The sequence below is a fragment of the Suncus etruscus genome, chromosome 3, assembly GCF_024139225.1.
Source record: "Suncus etruscus isolate mSunEtr1 chromosome 3, mSunEtr1.pri.cur, whole genome shotgun sequence".
In the NCBI taxonomy this organism is placed as follows: domain Eukaryota; kingdom Metazoa; phylum Chordata; class Mammalia; order Eulipotyphla; family Soricidae; genus Suncus; species Suncus etruscus.
Genome location: NC_064850.1, coordinates 109,363,707 through 109,387,579, shown reverse-complemented (window position 1 = coordinate 109,387,579; position 23,873 = coordinate 109,363,707). Strand labels below are relative to the sequence as shown.

General features: G+C 46.2%; 1 protein-coding gene across 3 annotated transcripts in view; it reads left to right on the top strand.

Moving 5' to 3' along the window:
• Window positions 1–453: 453 nt before the first annotated feature.
• TRIM2 (tripartite motif containing 2) overlaps window positions 454–23,873 on the top strand; it is a 168,041-nt gene continuing 144,621 nt past the window's right edge. For all 3 annotated transcript variants that reach the window (XM_049769600.1, XM_049769602.1, XM_049769598.1), the window contains exon 1: window positions 454–652. In XM_049769600.1, coding sequence (XP_049625557.1) covers window positions 647–652 — 6 coding nt within the window. In that variant the 5' untranslated portion in view covers window positions 454–646. The remainder of the gene's footprint in view (window positions 653–23,873) is intronic.

The following is a 23,873-nucleotide window of genomic DNA, read 5'->3' as shown; positions in this document are numbered from 1 at the left end:
CAAATAAGATGGTAACCATTGTGTGACCCCAAAACAAAGAAATAACAAGATAACAACTGAACATTTACATTTACAAACTTGATTTAGTCTTCTCCCTTTCCCCCCAACCAAATCTTTATTTGAAATCATTGTCATTTTATAACCACGTGTTCATTAAAGCTTGGTGGTGCCAGGCTGTATTCGGAGCAATTCTGGATTCTCTGGGCACGAGATCATCCAGAATCACACGCCTTCAGAAGTCCCCCCACGCTATGGGAGCGACTAGCTTGTGCTCAGTAACTTTTACATGGTCTCTTAAGGGGAAGATGGGGGGCTACAAGTAAGAAACATTCGGAGGAATTGATGCGTTCCCTCTCGAACACGTCCTCCGGGCCCGAGAGGGAGGTGACAATGCGGTCCCCGCCAGGTCGGCTCACCCCACCCCCGCGCTGCGTCGCGCGACTGCGCCTCCGGCCCCAGATTTCCAGGCTCTGTCATTCCTGCCCAATCGCCCTCGCGAATCTCCTTGAACTTGGGATTTCAGCCAGGCGGGCGTCCATCGCATCCGCCCTGCATCCCGCTAGGACCAGGGCGGCGTTGTCAGGGTAACGGCGCGTCTGCTGGGAGCATCGGCGCTCGGGAGTTTCCAGGGAAACGGCCTTCGGAGATGCAGGTGCGGCGGGCGCGGCCGAGCCCGGGCCCGGGGCGGGGCGGGGCGGGCTAGCGGCCAGGGCGGAGCGGGGCGGTGGCTCCCGCGCGCTCTGCGCCCCGCATCCCGACGTCTCCAAGAGCGCTGCTTGGGTGGCCTTTTTCCCGGTGTCTTGCGAAACCGCGCGTCCCTGCCGGACTGAGCAAATCCCGTCGCTCAGGAGGAGCCCGCCGTGCGCGCTTTGGAGATGGTCCCGGTCCGCGGGGAACTGCCCAGGAGCGCCCCCAGATAGTAAGGTTCTGCGGGCCTGCATCCTCTGGCGACTGCGGCTGCGTGCGCGGGTGCGACCCACATGCGAAGCCTGCACGGTGCCAGAAGCTCCAGGCGCTTTGCTCAGTCCCGGGCATCCCTCCGATGCCCAGAAATCGCGGGTAAATCGGGAGGGGTAGGGAGGCGCGTTCCCTGGACCCCGCACCTTTTGCCTGGAATATGCGGGTTCGGTGAATTCCCAGAGCACTCGCTCCTTGTTTTTCTATCACAAATACCGTGGGGACAAGGATTCGGGTTCGTGTTCAGAGCGCATTGGGAAAGAAGGTCTGAGGTTTCTGGCACTCTCCTGGCTCCCTTTGGGTGTGATGCCTGCAACGTCTTGCAGCCGCGGCTTGCTTGCAACCGGGGCGCTGCAGTCGGACGTGCCCCCCTCGACCCCCTGCCTATCATCTGTGCGTCCTGGGGGGGCGGGGAAGGGCTGCCTGGCACAGTTCTTAAACCTGGCAGCTGCGGTGCGCCACCGCGGAGCCTCGGGCGCCGGCGGGTCGCCTGCCCGTCACTCTCGCCGGCTGGAAGGCGCTTTTCGGGGCGCTTCTCTTCCTCGCGCGAGTTCCCAGTGGCGGGGGGAGCTCGCGCACGGTGCGATCCCCCTCCCACTGGAAATGTGAGTACTTGGGGGAGGGGGTCTCGGCGCCGGAGGTTGCAACGGGCGGAGGGGGCCCGATTCTTGGCTGCTCCGGGCCCCGAGACGCAGGTCGCAGCGCTCCTTTCGGGTTGGGGTGCGGGGTGCGCCCTAGTGCGGCTGGGGGTATCGCAGCCCCCCGCGACTGCCGGAACGGGGCTGGAGCGCGCGGTTTGCCGTCCCTAGGCCTGGAAACGCGCGCAGGGCTTTGGGTCCTGCGGGCACAAAGGATGGAGGTGAAGCGTCGGCAGAGGGTGTCGCCCGCGCGGTGCCACCCGAAGCCCTCGGGCTGGTGTTGAGGAAGGCAAGTTGCTTCTGAGCCGGGAGTGTAACAATGAGTGAGATCAGGCCAGTGTCTTGAGCACCCGGGCATCTTTGTCACGCAGCAGCGCAGGGACCGCTCTAGCCCGAGCATCAGCGCCGCTGGGATTCGGGTGTGGCGGCGCCCTGGCACCTCATCGCCCCCCTCCAAGCCCTCCCAGCACCCCCGGCTGGCGCAGATGGTTCCAAGTACCGCAGGGGCCCGAGCAGCACCCGCGGCCTCTGTGCGCGCTGACCCGCTCGGCAAAGATTTTCTTGAGCATCCTTTGGGAGCCACCGCCCTCTTCCAAGCACAAATGTCTCTTTCCTTTATTTCACCCCAAAATAGGAGTGCGCTTTACTTCCGGTCACATGTTAGAGGGAATCTTACGCCCAACTTCGTTTCCCACTTAGTGGCGCTGGCCGCTGCGGGTCTTCTGGGCTCTGCCGGGCGGCTCCCAGGTGGCGTCTGCGCCTGCCTGTGCGTCGGTGGCCGCGAGGGTGACACAGTCGCATCCTTTGCTTTGGGGCGGGTCTCAGGTGCTTTTCTACTTAAGGGCTCTGGTACCGAGGGTTAAGCTCAGGAAGGTCTCACCTTTCCGCAGAGGCCAGCCGGAGTTGAATTTACCCGATGTGGGAAGCTTGCACCAGTGGACTGTGTGCAAGCTCAGACAGTCTCAGGCCTCCATTTCCTATTCTGTTAAGTGGGTTCCACAAAGGTTTATCTCATTAGTCAAAGATAGCATAGGGGTTAGGAACTTGCCTTCCATGTGGCCAACCTAGATTCCATCTCCTGCACTGCCTGACGTGATCGTGAGCACAGAACCAGGGTAAGCCTTAAACACCTCTTGGTGTGATCCAAGTCCCCCTCCCACCCCCCAAAAAAACCCTTTTATTAATTTTGGTTTTTGGGTCACACCCGGTGACATTCAGGAGTTACTCCTGGCTGTGCGCTCAGAAATCGCTCCTGGCTTTGGGGGACCATATGGGACACCAGAGATCGAACCCAGGATTGTCCTGGGTCAGCCGTGTGCAAGGCAAACGCCCTACTGCTGCACTATCGCTCCAGCCCTGCCAAAAAAAAGGGGGGGGGACTTTTAATGAACAGAAAAAGGAAAGACCGGGGGCCTGAGTGACAGTATAGCGGGTAGGGCGTTTGCCATGCACACAGCCGAGCTAAGTTAATTCCCAGTCCGCCGAGTCCACTGGGGGAAAGGAAAATATTACCAGAAAAGTTTTCAGAAAAAATAATTATTAAATGTAGCTTAGAAATTGCCTTAGAGCAAAATAACTTACTGATGAGAATTACCTCATTTGTTGGCCAAGAACAAAAGCTGTTATGAACACATATGAGACTTCTGTGCTGTGTCTATCAGTTCAGATCCTGAAAGAAAAAATTGTTGCTTTTTTAAGTCCTAAGTGAGTCTTGGTATTCAGTACATTAATTTGGCCCAGACCTTGCTTTTCCACCCTGGGGTGTGGATTCTCAGGTTTTCACCTATGAGTTTCTTGTTAACAAAAATTGCCAGATGATGATTAAAAAATTTTAATGTGTGAAGAAAATGTAATAAGATTCAGAACTATTAAATATGACAGGATTGACTCAGAAACATTTACTTCTAACTAGATTCTACTCTAGTAGAATATTGGGTGGGATATTGTTTCTAGTTGGGGTATTGCCCATTGACCTTTTAAGAGCCACATTTTTTTTTGTTTTGTTTTGTTTTGGGGTGACAACCAGCAGTGCTCAGGGGTTACTCCTGGCTCTGTGCTCAGAAATCACCCCTGGCAGCCACAGGGGACCATATGGGATGCCGAGATTTGAACCACCGTCCTTCTGCATGAAAGGCAAATGCCCCAGCTCCATGCTATCTCTCCGGCCCCCCATTGTCCTTTTAAAAGAAGGTGGAGAGACTGGAAGAGGGATTCTGAAGGGAGCCCCCCAAAAATAACTACACAGCAGAAAAAGTACACACACACACACACACACACACACACACACACACACTCTGAAGCTCAATATGATGCAAAGAAAGCCAGATTTTAATGATACACTAAAAAACCAAAATGGTGACATAGTCAATAAGCCCTTCAAGAGCTGTAGGAAGAAAATAATCAATCATCTGCACCTACAGTTTCACTTGAACCCATCAGACAGGCTCCCTGGGTATTGAACCCGGATCTCATCTGTGCAAGCCATGAACATGACCACTGAGCTATCCCTGCCCACCTGGAGCTTTAAAAATCATTCTGCACACCTGGGAGAGCTCCGGGGAATGGAGAGCAGCCTGCAACTCCCAGAAACCTAGGCATCAGAGTCTGTGGAAAAGCCCTGTGGTCATTCAGGAATGTGGGCACTTTTGCCAGCTCTCTGCTGATTCACAGACTCCTAGCTACCTGGAAATGTAGTTGTTTGTTTATTCATAGGAAATCACAAAATCTTTAAACTAAGTTTAAAGGTTGGTAAGTGTTTCAGCACAAAATGATTTAACAGGTGTTTTGTTCTCTTTACCTGCTGAAGGAAGTTGGCCACGAGCCTTGTTTGGCTCATGCAAAAAGCACAGGTGTATATGCTCTCACTGGAAGGAGCAGGACAGGAGAGGCCACTTCCAGCATGAGTTGTTTGTTGGTGCTTTTCATTTGGATATTAGTAAGCATTTATTGGAGCCAGAGAGATAGTATGTTGGATAAGGCACTTGCCTTTCCGTACAACTGACCCAAGTTCAGGGTCGGAGAGATAGTGTGGAGGTAGTGCGTTTGCCTTGCATGCAAGAAGGATGGTGGTTCAATTCCCGGCATCCCATATGGTCCCCTGTGCCTGCTAGGAGTGATTTCTGAGTGTAGAGCCAGGAGTAAGCCCTGAACGCTGCCAGGTGTCACCCAAAAACAAACAAACAAACAAACAAAAAAAACCAACTGGCCCGAGTTCAACTGACATACTAGATGTTCCTGAGCATCTCAGAAGGGATCCCTGAGCACAGAGCCAGGAATAGGCCCTGAGCACTGGTAGGTGTGGCCCAAAAACAGAGAAGAGGAGGAAGAAACTTTTTTAGCCTTATTGTTGTGTGTGTGTGTGTGTGTGTGTGTGTGTGTGTGTGTGTTAACCACACCCAGCTCAGGGCTTATTCCTGATGAGTTTAGGAGACATTATGTGGATTAAACCCGCGTTTGCTGCATGCAAGGCAAGTGCACCCCTGTACTATTGCTCTAGTCTTACTCTTACTCTTACTCTGAAGGCCCTTGTCTCTGTGACTGTCAGCTCCTTGCTAGAGCACTTTGGATTTCTGTAATTAGGGTCGATCTGTTCAAGCTCTGGCTTGCTTCCTGAGTCAATCTTAGGTGAAGGGTTCTGAAAATGTGTGTCTTCTAGGTCATTCAGTTTCATATAGATGCTTACAGAAGTCTCAGGGGCATTTGCTTTTTTTTTTTTTTTTTTTAGGTTTTTGGGCCACACCCGGCAGTGCTCAGGGGTTACTCCTGGCTGTCTGCTCAGAAATAGCTCCTGGCAGGCACGGGGGTACCATATGGGACACCGGGATTAGAACCAACCACCTTTGGTCCTGGATCGGCTGCTTGCAAGGCAAACACCGCTGTGCTATCTCTCCGGGCCCCTTTTTTTTTTTTTAGCTAACAATTGTGGTTTCACTTTCTTTTTTTTTTTTTTTTTTGGTGGTTTTTGGGTCACACCCAGCAGTGCTCAGGGGTTACTCCTGGCTCCACGCTCAGAAATTGCTCCTGGCAGGCACGGGGGGGGGGGGGTGGGGGGGGGGGACACGACACACCATATGGACGCCAGGATTCGAACCGATGACCTTCTGCATGAAAGGCAAATGCCTTACCTCCATGCTATCTCTCTGGCCCCTTCACTTTCTTTTTAAACATTTATTTATCTACTTAGGTTTTGGGGCCACACTTGGTGGCCCTCAGGGTTTACTCCTGGCAGGCTTGGGGAATATGTGTGCTGCCAGGAATCGAACCCGGGTCTGTCCTGGATCAGCCACATGCAAGGCAAACATCCCACTGTTGTGTTATCACTCAGGCCCCAGTGATTTCACTTTTTGATTCCTATTACTTTTTCTCTTTTTAAAACTCTTAATGAATTTAGCTAAAAATAATCCATTTTGTTTCTTTCTCCCTTAAAGAAGCAGATCTGATCTTTGTTGATATTTATAGCATCTCTTTTTATTCATTTATTTCTGTTCTAAGAATCATTTTCTTCCTTCTATTGATTCGTGCTCTCGTTTGTTCCTTTTCTAAACTAGAAAAGTTCTAATTCCTTAGCAAGAAAATTAACATAAGTTTCAGTTACTTGTTTGGGACTTTCCTTGTTTTTTTTTGTGGTGGGTTTTCATTGCTACAGACTTAACCTCCTAATACAGCCCTTGCTGCACATCATAGGACTTAATAGAGCATTTCCTCTGTTTCATTGACTTTACTGTAACATATAAATTAATTTTTTAATTGACCTAAGAGTTGTTCAGGAGAATTTTATTTAGTGCCCACATATTTAGCTCTCTTTTCTATGTTTGTTTCACGCCTTTCAGACCCAGTCTTTATATATTTTTTAAAAACTATTCTTTTTCTTTAGTTTGGGGTTTGGGGGTTTTTGTTTTGTTTTGTTTTGTTTTGTTTGGTCTTTTGGGCCATGCTTGTGGATGCTCAGGGGTTATTCCTGGCTCTGTGCTTGGCAGGCTCAAGGGATCATATGAGATGTCAGGGTTTAAATCCAGGTCGGCCGCATGCAAGGCCAATTTCCTCCCTGCTGTGCTATCGCTCCAGCTCTCCCATTCTCTGTTTTGTCAAGAACTTCTACTCCTTCATTTTCTTTTTTATTTCATTAATGCTGCATTCTGTACATTTGATGTAAACTACTTTTTGTTTGTTTGGTCATTTTTTGGTTTGTGGTTTTTGGTTGGCTTTGGGACCACATCTGGTGATGTTCAGGGATTAGTTCTTGCTTTGCACTCAGGAATTAGACCTGGTGATGCTCAGGGGACCATATGGGACACTCAGGATTAAACCCAGGTCAGTCATGTGCAAGCCAAGCACCCTACTATCACTCTGGTCTCCAATTTTTGAACTTAAAAACAAATAATGTCCCTTAGGGCTAGAAAAGCTAAGGAATGTCTTAACAGGAGTTAAGATTCATTCCTTGAGTGGGACCTGACCCCTGTTCAATTCCCTGAGCACCATCAAAAGTCATCCCTGAGCACAGAACAAGGAGTAAGCCCTGAGCAGAGTGAGGTCTGGCCCCAACCCTCTCCCACTCCTCTTTCAAGTAAACTAAAAGAGAAAAAATGCTGTCCATTAGACCTGCCATTTTTATTTTAAGAGTCATTCTTCTTGATCCTGAGCATTTGCCTTGATTTTCCAATAGAAGGCACTGTAACTCTAGTTTTGGGGTTCTGCCATTTTTTTTTAAGACTTTGGGTGTATGGAGGGAGGGGCCAGTCTGTCAAGGATTTTTTTTTTTTTCACCACCTTTTGATGGAGGGAAGTCCCTCCTGGAGCTAAAACTCCTCACGTGCCCCTCTTCTTCCTTCCTTTATTTTTTTTTTCTTCCTCTCTCTCCTGTTCTGGGATCTTACACGGTCCCTCCTCCCTACTCCAGGCCCACCAGTAGCCATTTGCAACCACAACAACTTGCTTCCAGAGGCAAGTTTCTGAGCTACCTAGAGCAGAGGGAGAGTCCTGGACCTCTTAGAAGTGCTGAGCTCCAGAGTTGTCTCTGCACCTGGCCACTGGGGTCATCTGGATCTTCCACTTCTCCTGAGTCTTGGCCATGCTATTGCCCAGATCCTGGGCCTCCATGGTTCAGTCTGGAATCCCTGTTTCTATATGCTATCTGCCATGCTAGGCTATGCATTCAGCTCTGCTCCCCTCTCCCCTATGCAAGGCTTCTGGCCATCTTCCTTCCTTCTGTGTGCAGCACAAAGATCTGTCTTATGATAATGGCTGTATGAGTTTTGCAGGAGATTATGGTTTCTGGTCATGCTCCCCCACCTATGGCTTATTCCACCATATGTTTTAAGTGTTCAGATCACTCTCAGATCTTTTCTGAAAAGAATTCTGTCACCCCCAAGCTTCCCTTTCGTGCAGGTTAGGAAAACCAGGCCCTGGGCATGCAAGGAAAGTCACCCACATGTAGAGCATGTGAGCATCATGAAGTCAGTTTCAGAGCACCACATGGCTCCAAGAGGGGCACCAAGTGGGGACCCCTCCCACTGCCACTAGGAATGTCCTTCCTTACCACCACTGCAGCACTACCAGGTGTGGCCCCTATAAAAACAGTAAAGCTGGATGCTGAGATTCAGAGAGAAATCAGGGATGCTAAGATCAGAGTTTCCTACAATGACTACTGCCAAACACCTGCCTCTGTTGTTTTCAGTTTTAGAGATGTCACACCCAACGGTGCTCAGGGCTGACTCCTGGTTCTGCTCAGCAATCACTCCTGGTGGGGCCTCGGGGACCAGATGGAGTGCTGGGGGTTGAACGTGCATCAGCCAAATGTGAGGCAAGTGCCCTGCTACTATGACTCTGGCTGTAGTCACCTGCCTCTGCATCTCGAGGACAGGTGACTGGGACGAGAATGCTATGTGGCTCTCAAGAAATCCGCCTGGGCACTGTCCTGAGACCTACCAGGCGGGGTCATTCTGGTGGAAGTTGGGAGTGGGAAGGATAAAGCCAGATCATCTTGACATGGATGCATGAGCCGTACTTTGGGAATTCAGTTTGCAAGTTCACTCAATAAATCAGACAGAGTCATGGGAAAAGATACATTTCAGCCAGGGGTTGTTGAGCAGCTTCTTGGATCTCTTACTGAGCCAACCAAGCTTCTAGTTCTCTGCTGCTTTCCCTGCCACTTCAATTGGTGAGAGTTTAACATAAATAATCTAAGGTCCAGGGTTAATGTAATTAAGGGTACTTGTGCTCAGAAAAAGTGAAAGGAAAAAGTAATTTCATAGGAATATGACAACACCATACAAGTGCAACTTTACTTTTTTATTTTTTAGGGGAATGAGTTAGGGCCACAATCTGCAATATACCAGATCAGGACTTACTTCTGGTTCTGCATTTAGAGATCAACCCTGGCAGGCACAAGGGACCATAAGGGTGCTGGGGATCCAACCCAGGTTGGCTACCTGCAAGGCGAGTACCCTCCCCATTGTACTGTCGCTCAGGCCCCAGTAAGTGGAATTTTAAAAGCTCCTACTTCCTGCATCTCTTCAATATCCCTCGAGCCTTCCCCAAGCCACACAACAACATTCAGCATCATTTCATACCATTTCCTGAAGCGGAAACCTCATACCCCAAATCCCCAGAGCACTGGAGAGGTGTGGGTCTGGAAGCAAACGCCAATACAGGAAATAATCCACACACAGTTAAGGGGATAAAAACAGGTTCAGGAACTCCCACACGCAAGCCTTCTGCTCTCAAGAAGCAGATAGCTCGGTTGTGGAAAACAGAAACTGCAAGTAGTTTTTCCCGAGACCTGGGGTCTTTATTAGGAATTACAAGAACACATCGTGGGGTGGAGAACAGGTGGTCTAAGGCACCAATCCAAAGGTGCTTCCAACCAATGAGTAACAAGCTTATCCTGAATAGGAGGGAAAACATTTAATCCAACAGTTCCCCATGGCCAAGGACAGCACTTGCCACCTCTTGGCCAGAGGTCAGTGTTAGGAGCCCAAAACACAGAACCCCACTGACATATCCCTGACTGTGCTCTCTGATGAACATCACTGTTCTCTGGGGTGCAGGTTGGTGGCAAGAGATGAAGACACAGAAAGGCAAACCCCCACCTCTTCCGGGCTGGTCCCATCACTGTAGTTCAGGATCAGGATGGCTCTGCCTCCTCCTTCATTGGCGAGCAGCCCCTCAGTTCCAGTGCCCACAGCCAGCTGTCGGCTTTGTTGCAAACAGCCTTGCTAAGCAAGCTGGCACGATACAGAAAAGCAATCAGCATTCCTAGGCTGCTGCGCCTTTTTATCCTTTTCATTCCCAAAGACTCTGGGCACACAGGCAGACCAGGGGGATTGGACAGATGCCAGGTGCCTCTCTGTAGGCTGTGAGAAAAGCCCAAACCACAAGCATGCTGGCCACAGTCCTTGTCTAAAAGGCAGGCCCAGCCCCTGGAGCAGGTCTTGGGCTGTGAAGAAGGAGACATACATTCTCAGGTCAGAATTCACAGGCAGGCTCAGCAAACTGGACTGGGGGATACTCAGAGGCTAGGGCCTGAGCAGAGGGTAGTATGGCAGGGAAGGGCTTGCCTTGCACATGACACACTCAGTCAGTCAATTCCTAGCACCACACACAGTACCCAAGCCCACCTGGAGTCAGCTCTGAGCACTGCTGGATGTGGTTTACCCAACCCCGACCAAAAAAAAAAAAAAAAAAATGAGCATAGAAGAATTTGGTCTGGTCCCTACACCCCATGGTTCCCTGAGAATTACTAGGAATGATTCCTAAGTGCCAGTCCAACTACTGCCAGGTTTGACATCAAAGTTTTAAAAAAGGGGCCGGAGAGATAGGACTGTGGTAAGACATGTGCCTTAGATGCAGAAGGACGGTGGTTCAAATCCTGGCATTCCATATGGTCCCCTGAGCCTGCCAGGAGCAATTTCTGAGCATAGAGCCAGGAGTAACCTCTGAGCGCTGCTGGGTGTGACCCAAAAACCAAAAACCAAAAACCAAAAAAAAAAAAAAAAAAAAAGTTTAAAAAAAAAGAATGTGTCAAAAAAAAAAAAAAAAGAATGTGGCTTATATAGCCCAGAGATCAGAGAAGGTCATGGAAGTCGATGGAATTCTGGTTACCACACTCAGAACCAGTTTCTTGGTGGAACAGAAATCACATCAGTGCTGACACTGAATCTGGACTGGGCCCTAGGACCAGGATTCTGCCCCATCAGCACCTTTTCTCTCAGTGACAGCCTGAGGAAAGTGCGGGATTTTCTCTGCTAGACTCCTGCCATTGGCATCTGTCACCAGCTGGTGGCAGCTTCCCAGGACAGGGGAAAATGTGGGTACGAAGGACATAAATGAGAATCTGACAGTGCTTTGTTCCATTCACCAAGTGGCTCCAAACTGGGGCCCAGCAAAGGGTGTCAGAAAAGAGCCTCCCCTGAGTTCCCCAGAGGTCCTGGCTTCGTGTTGCCTTTGAATCAGCCCTACAAGTATGTGTGTGTTTGTGCAAATACATATGTGGTCTGTTTGCCTGCCTACTACACTATTATATCACAGTCATACCCTAGCGCAGAATATCCCATCTCATCCATGTCTGGATGCGTAATGAAGAAGTCTCTCTGCAGACTGGCCAACAGTTTGTCTCCCAGGGTTTACACAAATAGCTTGTATTTTCCCATGAGGTGGTTTAGTCTAGAATCTTTTTATTGACTCAACTTATTTAGCACATTATTTCTCCTTTTTTCCTTTTAAGTAGGAGAAAACAACAAATCTTTTTACAGACATGTGGAGAAACTACTGGGTGTAAATTCTAAAGTAAATGGGACAAGAGGAAATTGCTTATTTTAATCTAAGGCAAAGTTACTCGTAACAGAAGGTGTTTTATGACCTTCTTAACCTACTTAGGAGTGTCAGGAACAAGAGAAAATGTTAAAACACCATTTTCCCCCAATTTCTGGGCTGCAAAATAGTTCAGTGGGCTGGAGTTGTATACTGTGCATGAAGGAGGCCCAGGGCCCATCCTCAGCACCACATGGTTTTAGACATCTACAGGAGATGGGTCAGAGACACAGTACAAGGTTAGGTCCTGGTTGTGCACACAGCTGCTCAGGCTTGATCCCCAACAAACCACACATGCCCCCCCCCAACCTCACCAAGAGTGACCCCTGAGTTCAGAGCCAGAAGTGAGTCTTGAGCATTGCTAATGTGGTCCCCAAACAACAAAAAAAACTCTGCCAGGAGTAACCCCTAAATATTGCTTGCATAATTACTTCCCACTCAATATTCATTTATTTGTTTTGTTTTAGGCATGCCCTGTAGTATGGGTTTATACCTGAATTTGTATTCAGGAATCAATCATGGCGAGACTTGGGAGGCATATGCCATGCAAGACCCTTCACCCAATGTAGAGCTCCAGCTCCTCAAAACAATTTTTTTGCTTCTGTTGATGGCATTAAGGAAATCTTTTATTCTGATGACTGAAATGCCATATGCTCCTGGCTTTTCAATGTATCTTTCTCACATAATCAGATTCTTGATGTACGAGATGAGTAAAAATATCAGCAAAGCTCAGTTATGCCACACTGTGAGCTTTGGATTTGGGTTTGGTTTGGGGGTAGGGCCACACCAGATGGTGCTCAGGGTTTATTCCTGGTTCTGTTCTCTGGAATTTCTCCTACTGGAGAAATCCTACTGGTACTCTGGGAACCATATATGTTTCTAAGGATTGAAGCTGGTCAGCCACATGCAAAACAAGACCCTTCACTCTGTGTTTTCTCTCCAGCCTTATAACCCTCAGCCTTATAATTGTTTTTGTTTTAATAAATAAAATCTTCATTTAACCATCATGAGATATACAATTACAAAGTTGTTCATTATTGAGTTTCAGTCATATAGTGTTCCAACACCCTTTACCAAGGTACGTTTCCTGCCATCAATGTCCCCAGTTTCCCTTCTGCCTGTCTGCTCCCCCAGTCTGCCTCTGCAGAGGCTTATCCTCTCTCTCTCTCTCTCTCTCTCTCTCTGTGTCTCTGTCTATCTGTCTGTCTCTCTCACACCTTCTCTTTTTTATTTTAGACACTGTGATTTGCAATAGTGTTACCGAAGGGGTATTATGCATATCACTTTACCTCCTTTCATCACCCAGTTCTTGTCCATAGTGATCATTTCCATCTATCATTCTCATAGTGGTCTCTTCTCTGCCCTAACTGCACTCCCTCAGTGCAGTTTTGTGACAAGCTTCCTACTATGGACCAGTCCTCTTGGCCCTCATCTCTATTGTCTTTGAATAATATTACCACAGTATCATTTTTTTATATCTCATAAATGAGTTTGATCATTCTGTGTCTATCCCTTTCCCTCTAACATTTCACTCTGGATAATACGCTCCATATCCATCCATGTATAAACAAATATGACTGGGTTTTAAAACGAGAAGTTCCATTGAAATCTTATTTTTAAGTAGATTGTTCATTGGGGAGGGGTCAGATATCCCAAGTGAGATCAGGGGATCTGAGGGTTCCTCCACTGGTTCCTCAACCAACTGGCTCTGTGGTTTAGTCCAGGGGCTGGAGGATGTGGAGCTGCTCAGACCTCGCAGGTGCAGCTGGGAGTCTTCAGAGCTGACCTGGCAGTACAAGAGTGTCTGGGGGCTGTACCAGCAATGCTCAGGGGTCCCTGTGGTGCCAGGAACCAAACTGGCCTGGTGCTTACTAAGTGTGGGCCCTCACTACTGTACTATCTCTCGGCACCAAAGTAAGTTATTCTGATGACCTTTCAGTGGGAAATACAAAAAGTAAATTATTCTAACATAGTTACATGTAATAGATAACAACAGGCAGAGATTTCTGTTTACTTTTTGTTGTTTGGATAATTTAAAAGAAAATAAAATTAGACTTGTTAGTTATTCTTTTCTACTGAAAATATAAAAGTGAAACATGACATTTAAAAAAATTAGCTATTGGGCTGTAACAATAGTAGAGAGTAAGCGATCTTGTCTTGCATGCCGTTTGATCTCTGGCATCCCATATGGTTCCCCAAACCCACTGAGTGTAGAGCCAGAAATAAGCCCTGAGCACCATCTGGGGAAAAAAATAGAAATTAGTTCTTGCCCACCATGTTTAGAAGAAAGATTAACACTTAAAAAAGTAAGTCCAGGGGCCGGAGAGATAGCATGGAAGTAAGGCGTTTGTCTTTCATGCAGGAGGTCATCGGTTCGAATCCCGGCGCCCCATATGGTCCCATGTGCCTGCCAGGAGCAATTTCTGAGCCTGGAGCCAGGAATAACCCCTGAGCACTGCCGGGTGTGACCCAAAAACCAAAAAAAAAAAAAAAAAAAAAGTGAGTCCAGAGGCTGGCGAGTTGGCGCTAGAGGTAAGGTGTCTGCCTTGCAAGCGCTAGCCAAGGAAGAACCGCGGTTCGATACCCCGGTGTCCCATGTGGTCCCCCCAAGCCAGGGGCAATTTCTGAGCACTTAGGCAGGAGTAACCCCTGAGCATCAAACGGGTGTGGCCCGAAAAACAAAAAAAAAATAAAAAAATAAAAAAATAGTCCAGGTGCTGGAGAGATAGCACAGCAGTGTTTGCCTTGCAAGCAACCAATCCAGGACCTAAGGTGGTTGGTTCTAATCCCGGTGTCCCATATGGTCCCCTGTGCCTGCCAGAAGCTATTTCTGAGCAGATAGCCAGGAGTAGCCCCTGAGTACCGCTGGGTGTGGCCCCCCCCCCCAAGAAAAAAGTAAGTCCAAATTTTAAAAAAGAGAGTGTTCATTGGTGCAGCCAATGTAATGTATTAAAGTGGGTAAGGTACTTGCCTTGCATACAAGCCTAACTGAGGTTTGATACCTGGCATCCCATATGTTCCCCTGTACACCATCAGAACTGATCCTTGAGCACTGAGCCAGAAGTAAGCCCCGAGCACTGCTGAGTATAGCCCAAAAATCCAGAAGAAAATATGACTATTTGATTTCTATATTTATATATCTTCTTTAATATTCCCAACCTCTTAGGTTTTGCTCTTTTAAGTAAAAGTTACAGCTATGCTTTGGTTTAGGAATGACACATTACCATCATTATATCTGTATTTTACAACTTTGCAGAACTGTTTAGGGAAAATTTGAGAATGTGAATTAGTTATAGTGTTTACTCTGTGGTTCTGTGACATCTTTTTATGACCCTTCTGTATGAAAAGTTGCTCTGAACTGCTTCTCCCCATTTTTCTCCTCCCCTTCTTGCCTTAGTTTTTGCGCTTGGTAAAAGAACATATCAGTGAGCAAAGTAAACTATTACCTGACATGCCTACCCCCTCTACTGAGGTTCTAGAAATAAAAATTTATGAAATTAACCCAGTTTTAAAAAAAAATCATTGATCTCATTAGCCTTCCAAAGGAAAACAAAGTAGTCTTGTAAGCACTAGAATTTTTAGAACATGATTGTTTTCCAGGCGTTTATAAAGGGGCTAGCTTTCTGCCACAAACAATGCCATCTTCCATTCTCTATTCTTTCAGTCACATTTGTGCTTGCTTCCCCAAGAGAGAAAGAAGAACCAGGCAGTATGAATTAACTCTTCTTTGGACAGAGTGTTTAGAATGCCTTTTTTGCCTAGTCTCTAGTATTCTCAATAACAAAGATTTTTGCCATGCTTTGAACTTAACTAGGTCTTTTGTTCTAAAAGCTTACTACAAAATTTTTATACAGAAACACCCACAAGCAAATGTTGATAAGCAAACCCCTACTGCTTTAACAAGCACAGAAACGGATCTGTGTGTTAAAAAGTGGTCTGTGTTGACTGAGTCTGTGAATTCCATGAAAGGATTGTCAGTTCACGCATGATCCTAGGAATGATTCTAGGCAACATGAAGCCCTGGTTTTCATTATGGAGGTGAGAAATTCTAGCTCAGAGTGCTCACCAGCAACTGAGAATATCATTCTGCATCAGATCTGCCTGATTTTGAAGCCTTCCCTCTTTCCCACACACTCCCTGGGTACAGTGCGATCGATGCACAGCAGAATCCCTTGAAATATTCTTTCCACCCATTTGGGTTTCCTTAAAAGTCCTTCATTAGTGAGTAGTTCAGGCTGAACTAACACCCAGAGACAAGCCCAGTGCACTTGTTATTTTGCTTTGTATCCTCTAGTTCCCACAAGCCAACCATTGCAAGGCACGTCCAGCAAATTTCCTAGGTGACAGAGTCTTGGGCAGCATTCCAAGGTGGCGAAGTGCATCTGAGCCGCACACAGAAGCATAAGTAAGGGTTACTCCACAGACCAGCAAATAAATGAGCCGCATGCTCTGCAGCTGCCTTATTATTAGGGAGTGGGAAATTGGAGTCTTTCACTGGAGTACCACACACACTGGGAAAAAAAAGATAAGGAAACCGAATGCTTAAGCAGCCTTGTTCGGACTCTAATCATGAGTAAATTCAATGATGCTATAGACTTGTTGATTTGGAGGGGGGGTTCTTTGGTAGGACTGGGGGAAACCCAGTCATCTCTCAGGGTTTACTTCTAGCTCTATGTTCAGGGATCACTCCTGGCTGAGCCATATGGAGTGCTAGGGATCTAACCCAGGCTGGCTGCATGCAAGACAAACTCCCTACCTGCTGTACTATCCAGCCATGATACACAAACTTTAAGATATAGTTTGGTGCACATTCTGTGTGGGACCAACTTACTAAGAGAAACTATTTGTTGTCTGTATTGTTGCCTAATTCCTAAATCTTCAGGGAATTTACAACACTTAATCTTGTACTTACCTTATTTCTTGGCATAGTTTGTGTTAAATATTGTGTGAATAAGTGTATTAGGATTCTCCAGAGAAACAAAACCAGCAGGATATTTACTCACTTATGTATGTATGCATGTATGTATGTATTACCAGGAATCAGCTCCAGTGATTATGAGATATTTAAATCCACTCTGCAGATGGGGCATCCATGCTCAAGGGAGGAAGAACCAAGACTACAGACCAAGTCTCGAGCAGGTTTCTCGAGAATTCCCTCTTGCCCTAGATTGAGCCATGGGGTTTGGCTCAATTCAGTCCTTCATCTGGATGAGGTCCACTCGCATGCCAGAGGGCCATCTGTCCTACTCTGCCTTGCAGTGTTCATGTCATCCTCATGGAAACATCCAGACATATATTGACAAGATGCCTGTGTGCTCATTCAGCCAGATGGACACATAAAACTCAACATCACAATCAGTGAATGACATGACACAGCTTCTCAACTGTGGCAGAGAAAGTGGATGGCAGCTGTTGGTGCTGCCATGGTCGGATGAGTGACAGTGATGCTGAGCTACTGAGGCCAGATGACAGTGACAGTGACACTCACTAATTGAGGTGGGAGTTAGTACAGTGACATTAGGCTGTTGAGAAGGATTCTTCTACTTAGCTCCAGCCACTCTATAGTGACTCTTGGTGGCTCTTTTTGGCCGGTGTGATACCCAAGTGATCCAGAACCTTGAGATCAAGTGGATTTGAAAAGGGGTTGGGGACTAGGATGTGACAGTGACAAACCACATTCCTCACATATGTGAAGCTCTTTGTTCCAATCCTGACACCATTAGAAAACCCCATAAATAATGGTGATGGACATTAGCTGGATTTGTTGCAGTGATCATTTTGCTGTGTATAAGATTGAATCATTATGGGGGCCGGGCGGTGGCGCTGGAGGTAAGGTGCCTGCCTTACCTGCGCTAGCCTAGGGCGGACCGCGGTTCGATCCCCTGGCGTCCCATATGGTCCCCCAAGAAGCCAGGAGCAACTTCTGAGCGCATAGCCAGGAGTAACCCCTGAGCGTCACAGGGTGTGGCCAAAAAAAAAAAAAAGATTGAATCATTATGTTTTATATTGGAAATAAACATTTTGGGGGACACACCCAGTGATGCTCAGAAGTTTTGCTCTGGCTTTTCACTCAGAAATTGCTCCTGGCTCCAGAGACCATATGGGATGCTAGGGATCAAACTCGGGTCTGTCCTGGATTGGCTGCTTGCAAGGCAAATGCTCTACTGCTGTGCTATCACCCCAAACCTCAAAATAAACATTTTGTTGTTTTGTTTTGTGTTTGGGTCACACTCAGTGGTGCTCAGGGGTTACTCCTGGCTCTGCACTCAGAAATCACTCCTAGCAGGCTCAGGGACCATAGGTGATGTCTGGGATTGAACCCAGGTCCGTTCCGGGTCGATTGTGTACAAGACAAACACTTTAAAGCTGTCCTATCACTCCAGCCTCAAAGATAAACATATATTATAGGTCAGTTATCCCTCAATTTGAAAAACACTTCATTACATACATCAAAATCCAAAAGAAAATGTGATAAGAGCCATGAAAAGTTGTCTTCTTGCCCTGGTCCTCAGCTTTCCCAGGTCCTTCTTTTTTGTTTGTTTGGTTTTTTGTTTTGTTTTGGGGTCACACTTGGTGGCGCTCAGGAGTTACTTTTATCTCTGTACTCAGAAGCGCTCCAGGCAGGCTCAGGAGACCATATGAGATACCGGGATTCTAACCATCGTCGGTTTTGGATTGGTTGCACGCAAGGCAAACGCCCTACCCCTGTGCTATCTTGCCGGCCCCTCCCAGGTCCTTCTTTGAAGACCACCAGCCTCCCAGCTTCTTGTTTGTCTTCCCAAAGGCTGCTATGGATTGGATTATCGACTGTCCTTCAACAACTTTAGGTTAAAATGGTGATTCATGGACAGAGGAAGCAAGAATCGAACTCTGTTTTACAATTCCCTTTCTTCACCCTCAACCCCTGTCCTTATAGAGAGTCTCAGGACAATTCTTGATTTTTTCAGGATTATCTTAGTTGAGCCAGGGACATTTTCTACAACTGATTTTGCTCTTTTGTGGGCAAAAGAAATTCTATTTTATCCCCAAGCAAATAATTAAAATTTGACTTAATTTCTTGTGAGCTAGGCAATGGTCAGAAACAAAAAAAAACAAAAAAACAGTTCTTTTTCTTTCAAACCCTGAAACAGCTGATAGATCATGTGGTTCCCCATCATTTATTTTATCCCCCTTCACACACACCCCACCTTTGAGGTGATCCTTCTAAACTCTCTGCTCTGTACAGATTGGGATTCCACCTTCATGGATTTTGATTAGTTAGCTCTTTTAAATATGGAAAACTATTCTTGGAAAAGAACTCTATTTTCACATTGATAATTCTTTCCTTTCATTTTGCCTGTTTTCTGTTCCACCACTCCAGCTGGCTGTATTTTTTTTTTTTTGGTTTGTTTTTTGAGCCACACCTATTTGCTCAGAAATTCTTCCTGGCTTGGGGGACCATATGAGACGCGGGGGGGCGGGGGGGGGGGTTGGGGAAGTGGAATTGTGGCTCATCCTAGGTCAGCCAAGTGCAAGGCAAACACCCTACCATTGTGCCACCGCTCCGACCCCTAGCTGAATATTTTATCTCTTAAATTGCTAGCCTAAATGCATCAGTCACTCCTGGCCTCTTATTTTTAAAATATCCTATCATTTCATTGATACAATATTTTCCTTTATTGCCCAGAATAAAAGACTGAATTTCCTTTACTCTCTGGCTTCTTTTTGTGACCTCCAAGTTTCTTTTTATTTTTCTGTTTGTTTATTTCAGAATTTCTCTTTTCTCTGGTCATCTTTGATTAACTGGATATATTTTAGAAGATGAATTTATACATTTGGTTGATGTCTATACGATTGGAGGACTTGGCAATGGTGGACATTATTTTGGGATCTTGTAGTGAGACACAAGTTTGTTTTTTTGTTATTGTTGTTGGGTTTTTTGGGTTTTTTTTTTTTTTTTTTTTTTTTTGGCTTTTGGGCCACACCCGGCAGCGCTCAGGGTTACTCCTGGCTATCAGCTCAGAAGTAGCTCCTGGCAGGCACGGGGGACCATATGGGACGCTGGGATTCGAACCAACCACCTTAGGTCCTGGATCGGCTGTTTTCTTTTTTTTTTTTTTTTTAATATTTTTTATTTAAGTAACATGATCATCATTGGTTTACAGTCATAACCAGAACACCTCCCTTCACAGTGTAACATTAGCCCCTCCCCCCTTCCCATCCCCTGCCTGTATTCGAGATAGGCATTCTACTACAGTTATTTGTTTTTAAGTTCAGTAAGCTGTATTTTTTTCCTTAAAGGATAAGAGTAAAAAAATATAGTAAAGGTGTGATAGTGGCGGATCGGCTGCTTTCAAGGCAAACGCCGCTGTGCCATCTTGCCAGCCCCCAACACAAGTTTTTTGAGATCTTCCAAAGGCTGTGTTGAAAGAATTTTTCTTTAAGTGAGGGCATTGATTTATTTTCTTCTTCCTTCCTTTCCTTTCTTCCTTTCTTTTCTTCCTTTCCTCTCTCCCTCCCCTATTTCTTCCTTTCTTCTTTACTTTGTTTCTTGGTTTCTTTCTTTTTTGGTTTTTGAGCCACACCCAGTGATGCTCAGGGGTTACTCCTGGCTATGCACTCAGAAATCACTCCTGGCTTGGGAGACCATATGAGATGCTGGGGGATCGAACCACTGGTCCGTCCTAGGCTAGTGCGGGCAAGGCAGATGCCTCACCCCTTGCGCCACTGCTCCAGCCCCATCTTGTTTTTTTTTCTATCTCTTCTTTCAGCACCTAGCTGTGTTAGGGCGTACTCCTGCCTTTGTGCTCAGGGATCACTCCCGGCAAGGCCAGAATTGAGCCCAGAATTGAGCCCAGATGAGCCGCGTACACAGCAAGTACCTTATCATCGTATATCTCTCTGCCATTAATTTCTTGCAAGACTAAGATATCTTCTAAGACTGTTCTAGTTTGGGAGTATAAAATTGCTCTTACCACCCACAAACATGAAAGGGCTTTGTAATTCATGACATACAGTAAATAGACTTTGCTTTAATCTTCATTAATACTTTGGAGCCAGAGCAGTACAGCAGGTAGGGCACTTGACTTGCACATGACCGATACAGGTTTGATCCCCAGAACCCCCATTTGATCCTCTGAATCTGCCTGGAGTGATTCCTGAATACAGGGCCAGGAAAACCCCTGAACATTGCCAAGTATGCTCCAAAAACAAGCAAAACTCTTCATATTTCAATTTGAGATGCTTCTACCTGACTTAAATTTCTCCTCTTGCAAAGAGACTGTTCTTTTTTTTTTTTTAATTTGTTATTTCAGCACAGAACTGGCAAAGAGGGTGGTGGTGAAAGGTGAATGAGCTATATAGTAACATCAAGAATTTGAGCTTGAGCCAGAATGTTTGGGTTGAAATCTTGGTTCCTCTGGTTAATAGCATTTGATGCCAGTCAAGTTCAGTCCGTCCTATATTTTGTCCCACTGAGTCCTTAGGTGAGCAGTCCCATGCCCATTATACTGGACAGGGCCATGTTTGAACTTTATTTCTCCTTAACCCGGGCTATCCATTTGGGAATTATTTTTAATGCCTTCTTTCATGACACACAAGCAGACCATTGACAGTGCAAAGGAATACAATTGTGCCCATGATCTCTCTACAAAAAATGGTGGGGCATTTCTCAAGCGAGTCATTGTTCACACCAGTTGGCAAGAAGAAAAGGAAAGAACCTCGCAACAAGTAGCCCTTTGAAAAACTCACCATGACATGAGGATGATGCAATAGCAAATGGAAACACGGGAAGAAGTCCTGAATGGAAATTTTGTTACAAAGGGGTTCAGTTCTGCCAGCAAAATGGCAAAGAACAATGTTTATTTTAAAGTCTTTCTGGGTTTGGGGATTGGCTTTCTTCTTTTCTTCTGAGTTGTTTTCTATTCCCCGTGCTGCTTGGAATTTTCAGTGGATGATCTTCTGCTCTTGAATTCCCTTGCCCCTGGGAGCCGGATAAGACTTCGGGGTGCAGAGAGGAGATAGTTCAAAGGTCTGGAGCACCAAACTCTCTGCCTGAGTTTGATCTGAGCTCCACATGGCCCTAGGCACTGCCAGGTGCTGACCCAAAACAAAAGATGGCACAGTGACCCTCAGAAGACCCAAGCAGCAGGGGAGACTCACTGACAGACGTACAACCCACTTAACAGGGCAGGGGCAGCCTGGGGCTCTGTCCCTCCGTCCCAGGTCAGGCTATGGCAGGGGTCTCAAACTGCTATGGCAGGGATCTCAAACTCGCGGCCCGTGGGCCATTTGCGGCCCTCCATACAACATTTTGTGGCCCACGGCCAGCCTTCAAATATTGCAGTATTCACGATTCTTCGCTTACCGAATAATCGCAAAAAAAATCACATTAGTAAGAAAAAAATCGCATTAAACATTTGCATACCCCAAGCAGTTCCGTTCAGGGTATGCAAATGTTTGATGCGATTTTTTGCAATTTTTTTCTTACTAATGCGATTTTTTATTGCGAATATTCAGTAAGCGAAATCCCTTATGCGGCCCTGCCTCACCCCGACTTTGCCTCCTGTGGCCCCAGGTAAATTGAGTTTGAGACCCCTGGGCTATGGGGATGCTGATGAGGGTTCATGTTTTTTCACTTCTTTTCAGAAGATTTTCTAACTCAGAAGTGTAGAAAACAGCAAAATGTATAAGTTTCTGATTAGCACAAACTATAAAAATGTGCTTTTATAGGCTTTTTTATTTCCCATTTTATTGTCACTTACCCACTTGGTACAAGATTGGAGGATCTGGCAGGCAGCAGATGCAGGGTACTATTAACTAAACATAAAAAAAAAAAAAAAAAAAAATCAGGGCCCGGAGAGATAGCACAGCAGTGTTTGCCTTGCAAGCAGCCGATCCAGGACCAAAGGTGGTTGGTTCGAATCCCGGTGTCCCATATGGTTCCCCCGTGCCTGCCAGGAGCTATTTCTGAGCAGACAGCCAGGAGTAACCCCTGAGCAAAGCCAGGTGTGGCCCAAAAACAAAAAAACAAAACAAAAAAAAAATCATCACCAGCTACCCCAAATAAACATTTTAAAATAGGAGCATTTGGAAAGATACATATAAAAGGGTGCCTTTAATTTTTTGCGTCTGTTATAAATTCAATTTGCCCACATCAGGATATTGGTTCAATAGATGATGCTCGGCCAGAACAGTGGTGCAAGCGGTAGGGCGTTGCCTTGCACACACTAACTTAAGATGGACCGCGATTCAATTCCCTGGCATCCCTTAAGCCAGGAGTGATTTCCGAGCACATAGCCAGGAGTAACCCCTGAGTGTCACCAGGTGTGGCCCATAAAAGCAAAACAGAACAACAACAACAAAAAAAAAATAGATGATGCTGTACAGGGGTCTTAAACTCAATTTACGTGGGGGCCACAGGAGGCAAAGTCGGGGTGAGGCAGGGCCGCATAAGAGATTTCGCTTACCGAATATTCGCAATAAAAAAATCGCATTAGTAAGAAAAAAATCGCATTAAACATTTGCATACCCCGAACAGAACTGCTCGGGGTATGCGAATGTTTAATGCGATTTTTTTCTTACTAGTGCAAATTTTATTGTGATTACTCGCTTACTGAATAATTGTGAATACTGTGATTTGTGGCCGCGGGCCACAAAATGTTATACGGAGAGCCGCAAATGGCCCATGGGTTGCGAGTTTGAGACCCTTGATCTACAAAGCAACATGTATACAACCAACCATGGCCTAAATAAAGCCATAAGGGAATATGTTATTTGTAGGAAGGTAAATAAGTTACTAATTACTGTATTATTTGTTTTAATAAGCACCCTTTAATAAAATATTCATCTAGAAAACCATCTGGCATGATGCTAATTTGTTAAGTAATTATTTCTATGTGGTAGGATAATGGCTGAGAATTGAATTTCTGAGAGCAGTGTTTATTGCTTTTGAAATTTAGGGGGAGAAAAAGAACATAGGTATAAAGAGACTATAGGAAACATGGGTGCAGAAGAAGGATCTTAATATACATAATCATAATTGATGAGAGTATAGGCTTCCTTTGAAATAATTAAGATTTATTATTTTTTCAAATGCAAACAATTGAAAGGGCATAAAGATTTAAGAGTGAGGGAATGTGTGTATGCGTCTGTTTTGGGTGGAGAGCACACCTCATGATGCTCAGGTTTTTCTCCTGGCTCTACGCTCAGAAGTCACTCCCGGTGGTGTGTGGAAGACCATATGTAGTGACAGGGATCAAACTGGGGTCAACTGAGTGCTTAACCCCTGTACCATCTGTCCAGTTATTTATATTAGAAATGTTTCTGGGGCTGGAGCAGTGGCACAAGCAGTAAGGTGTCTATTTTGCCTGTGCTAGCCTAGGACAGACCACAGTTCGATCCCCTGACATCCCATATGGTCTCCCAAGCTAGGAGATATTTCTGAGTGCATAGCCTGGAGTAACCCCTGAGTATCACCGGGTGTGGCCCAAA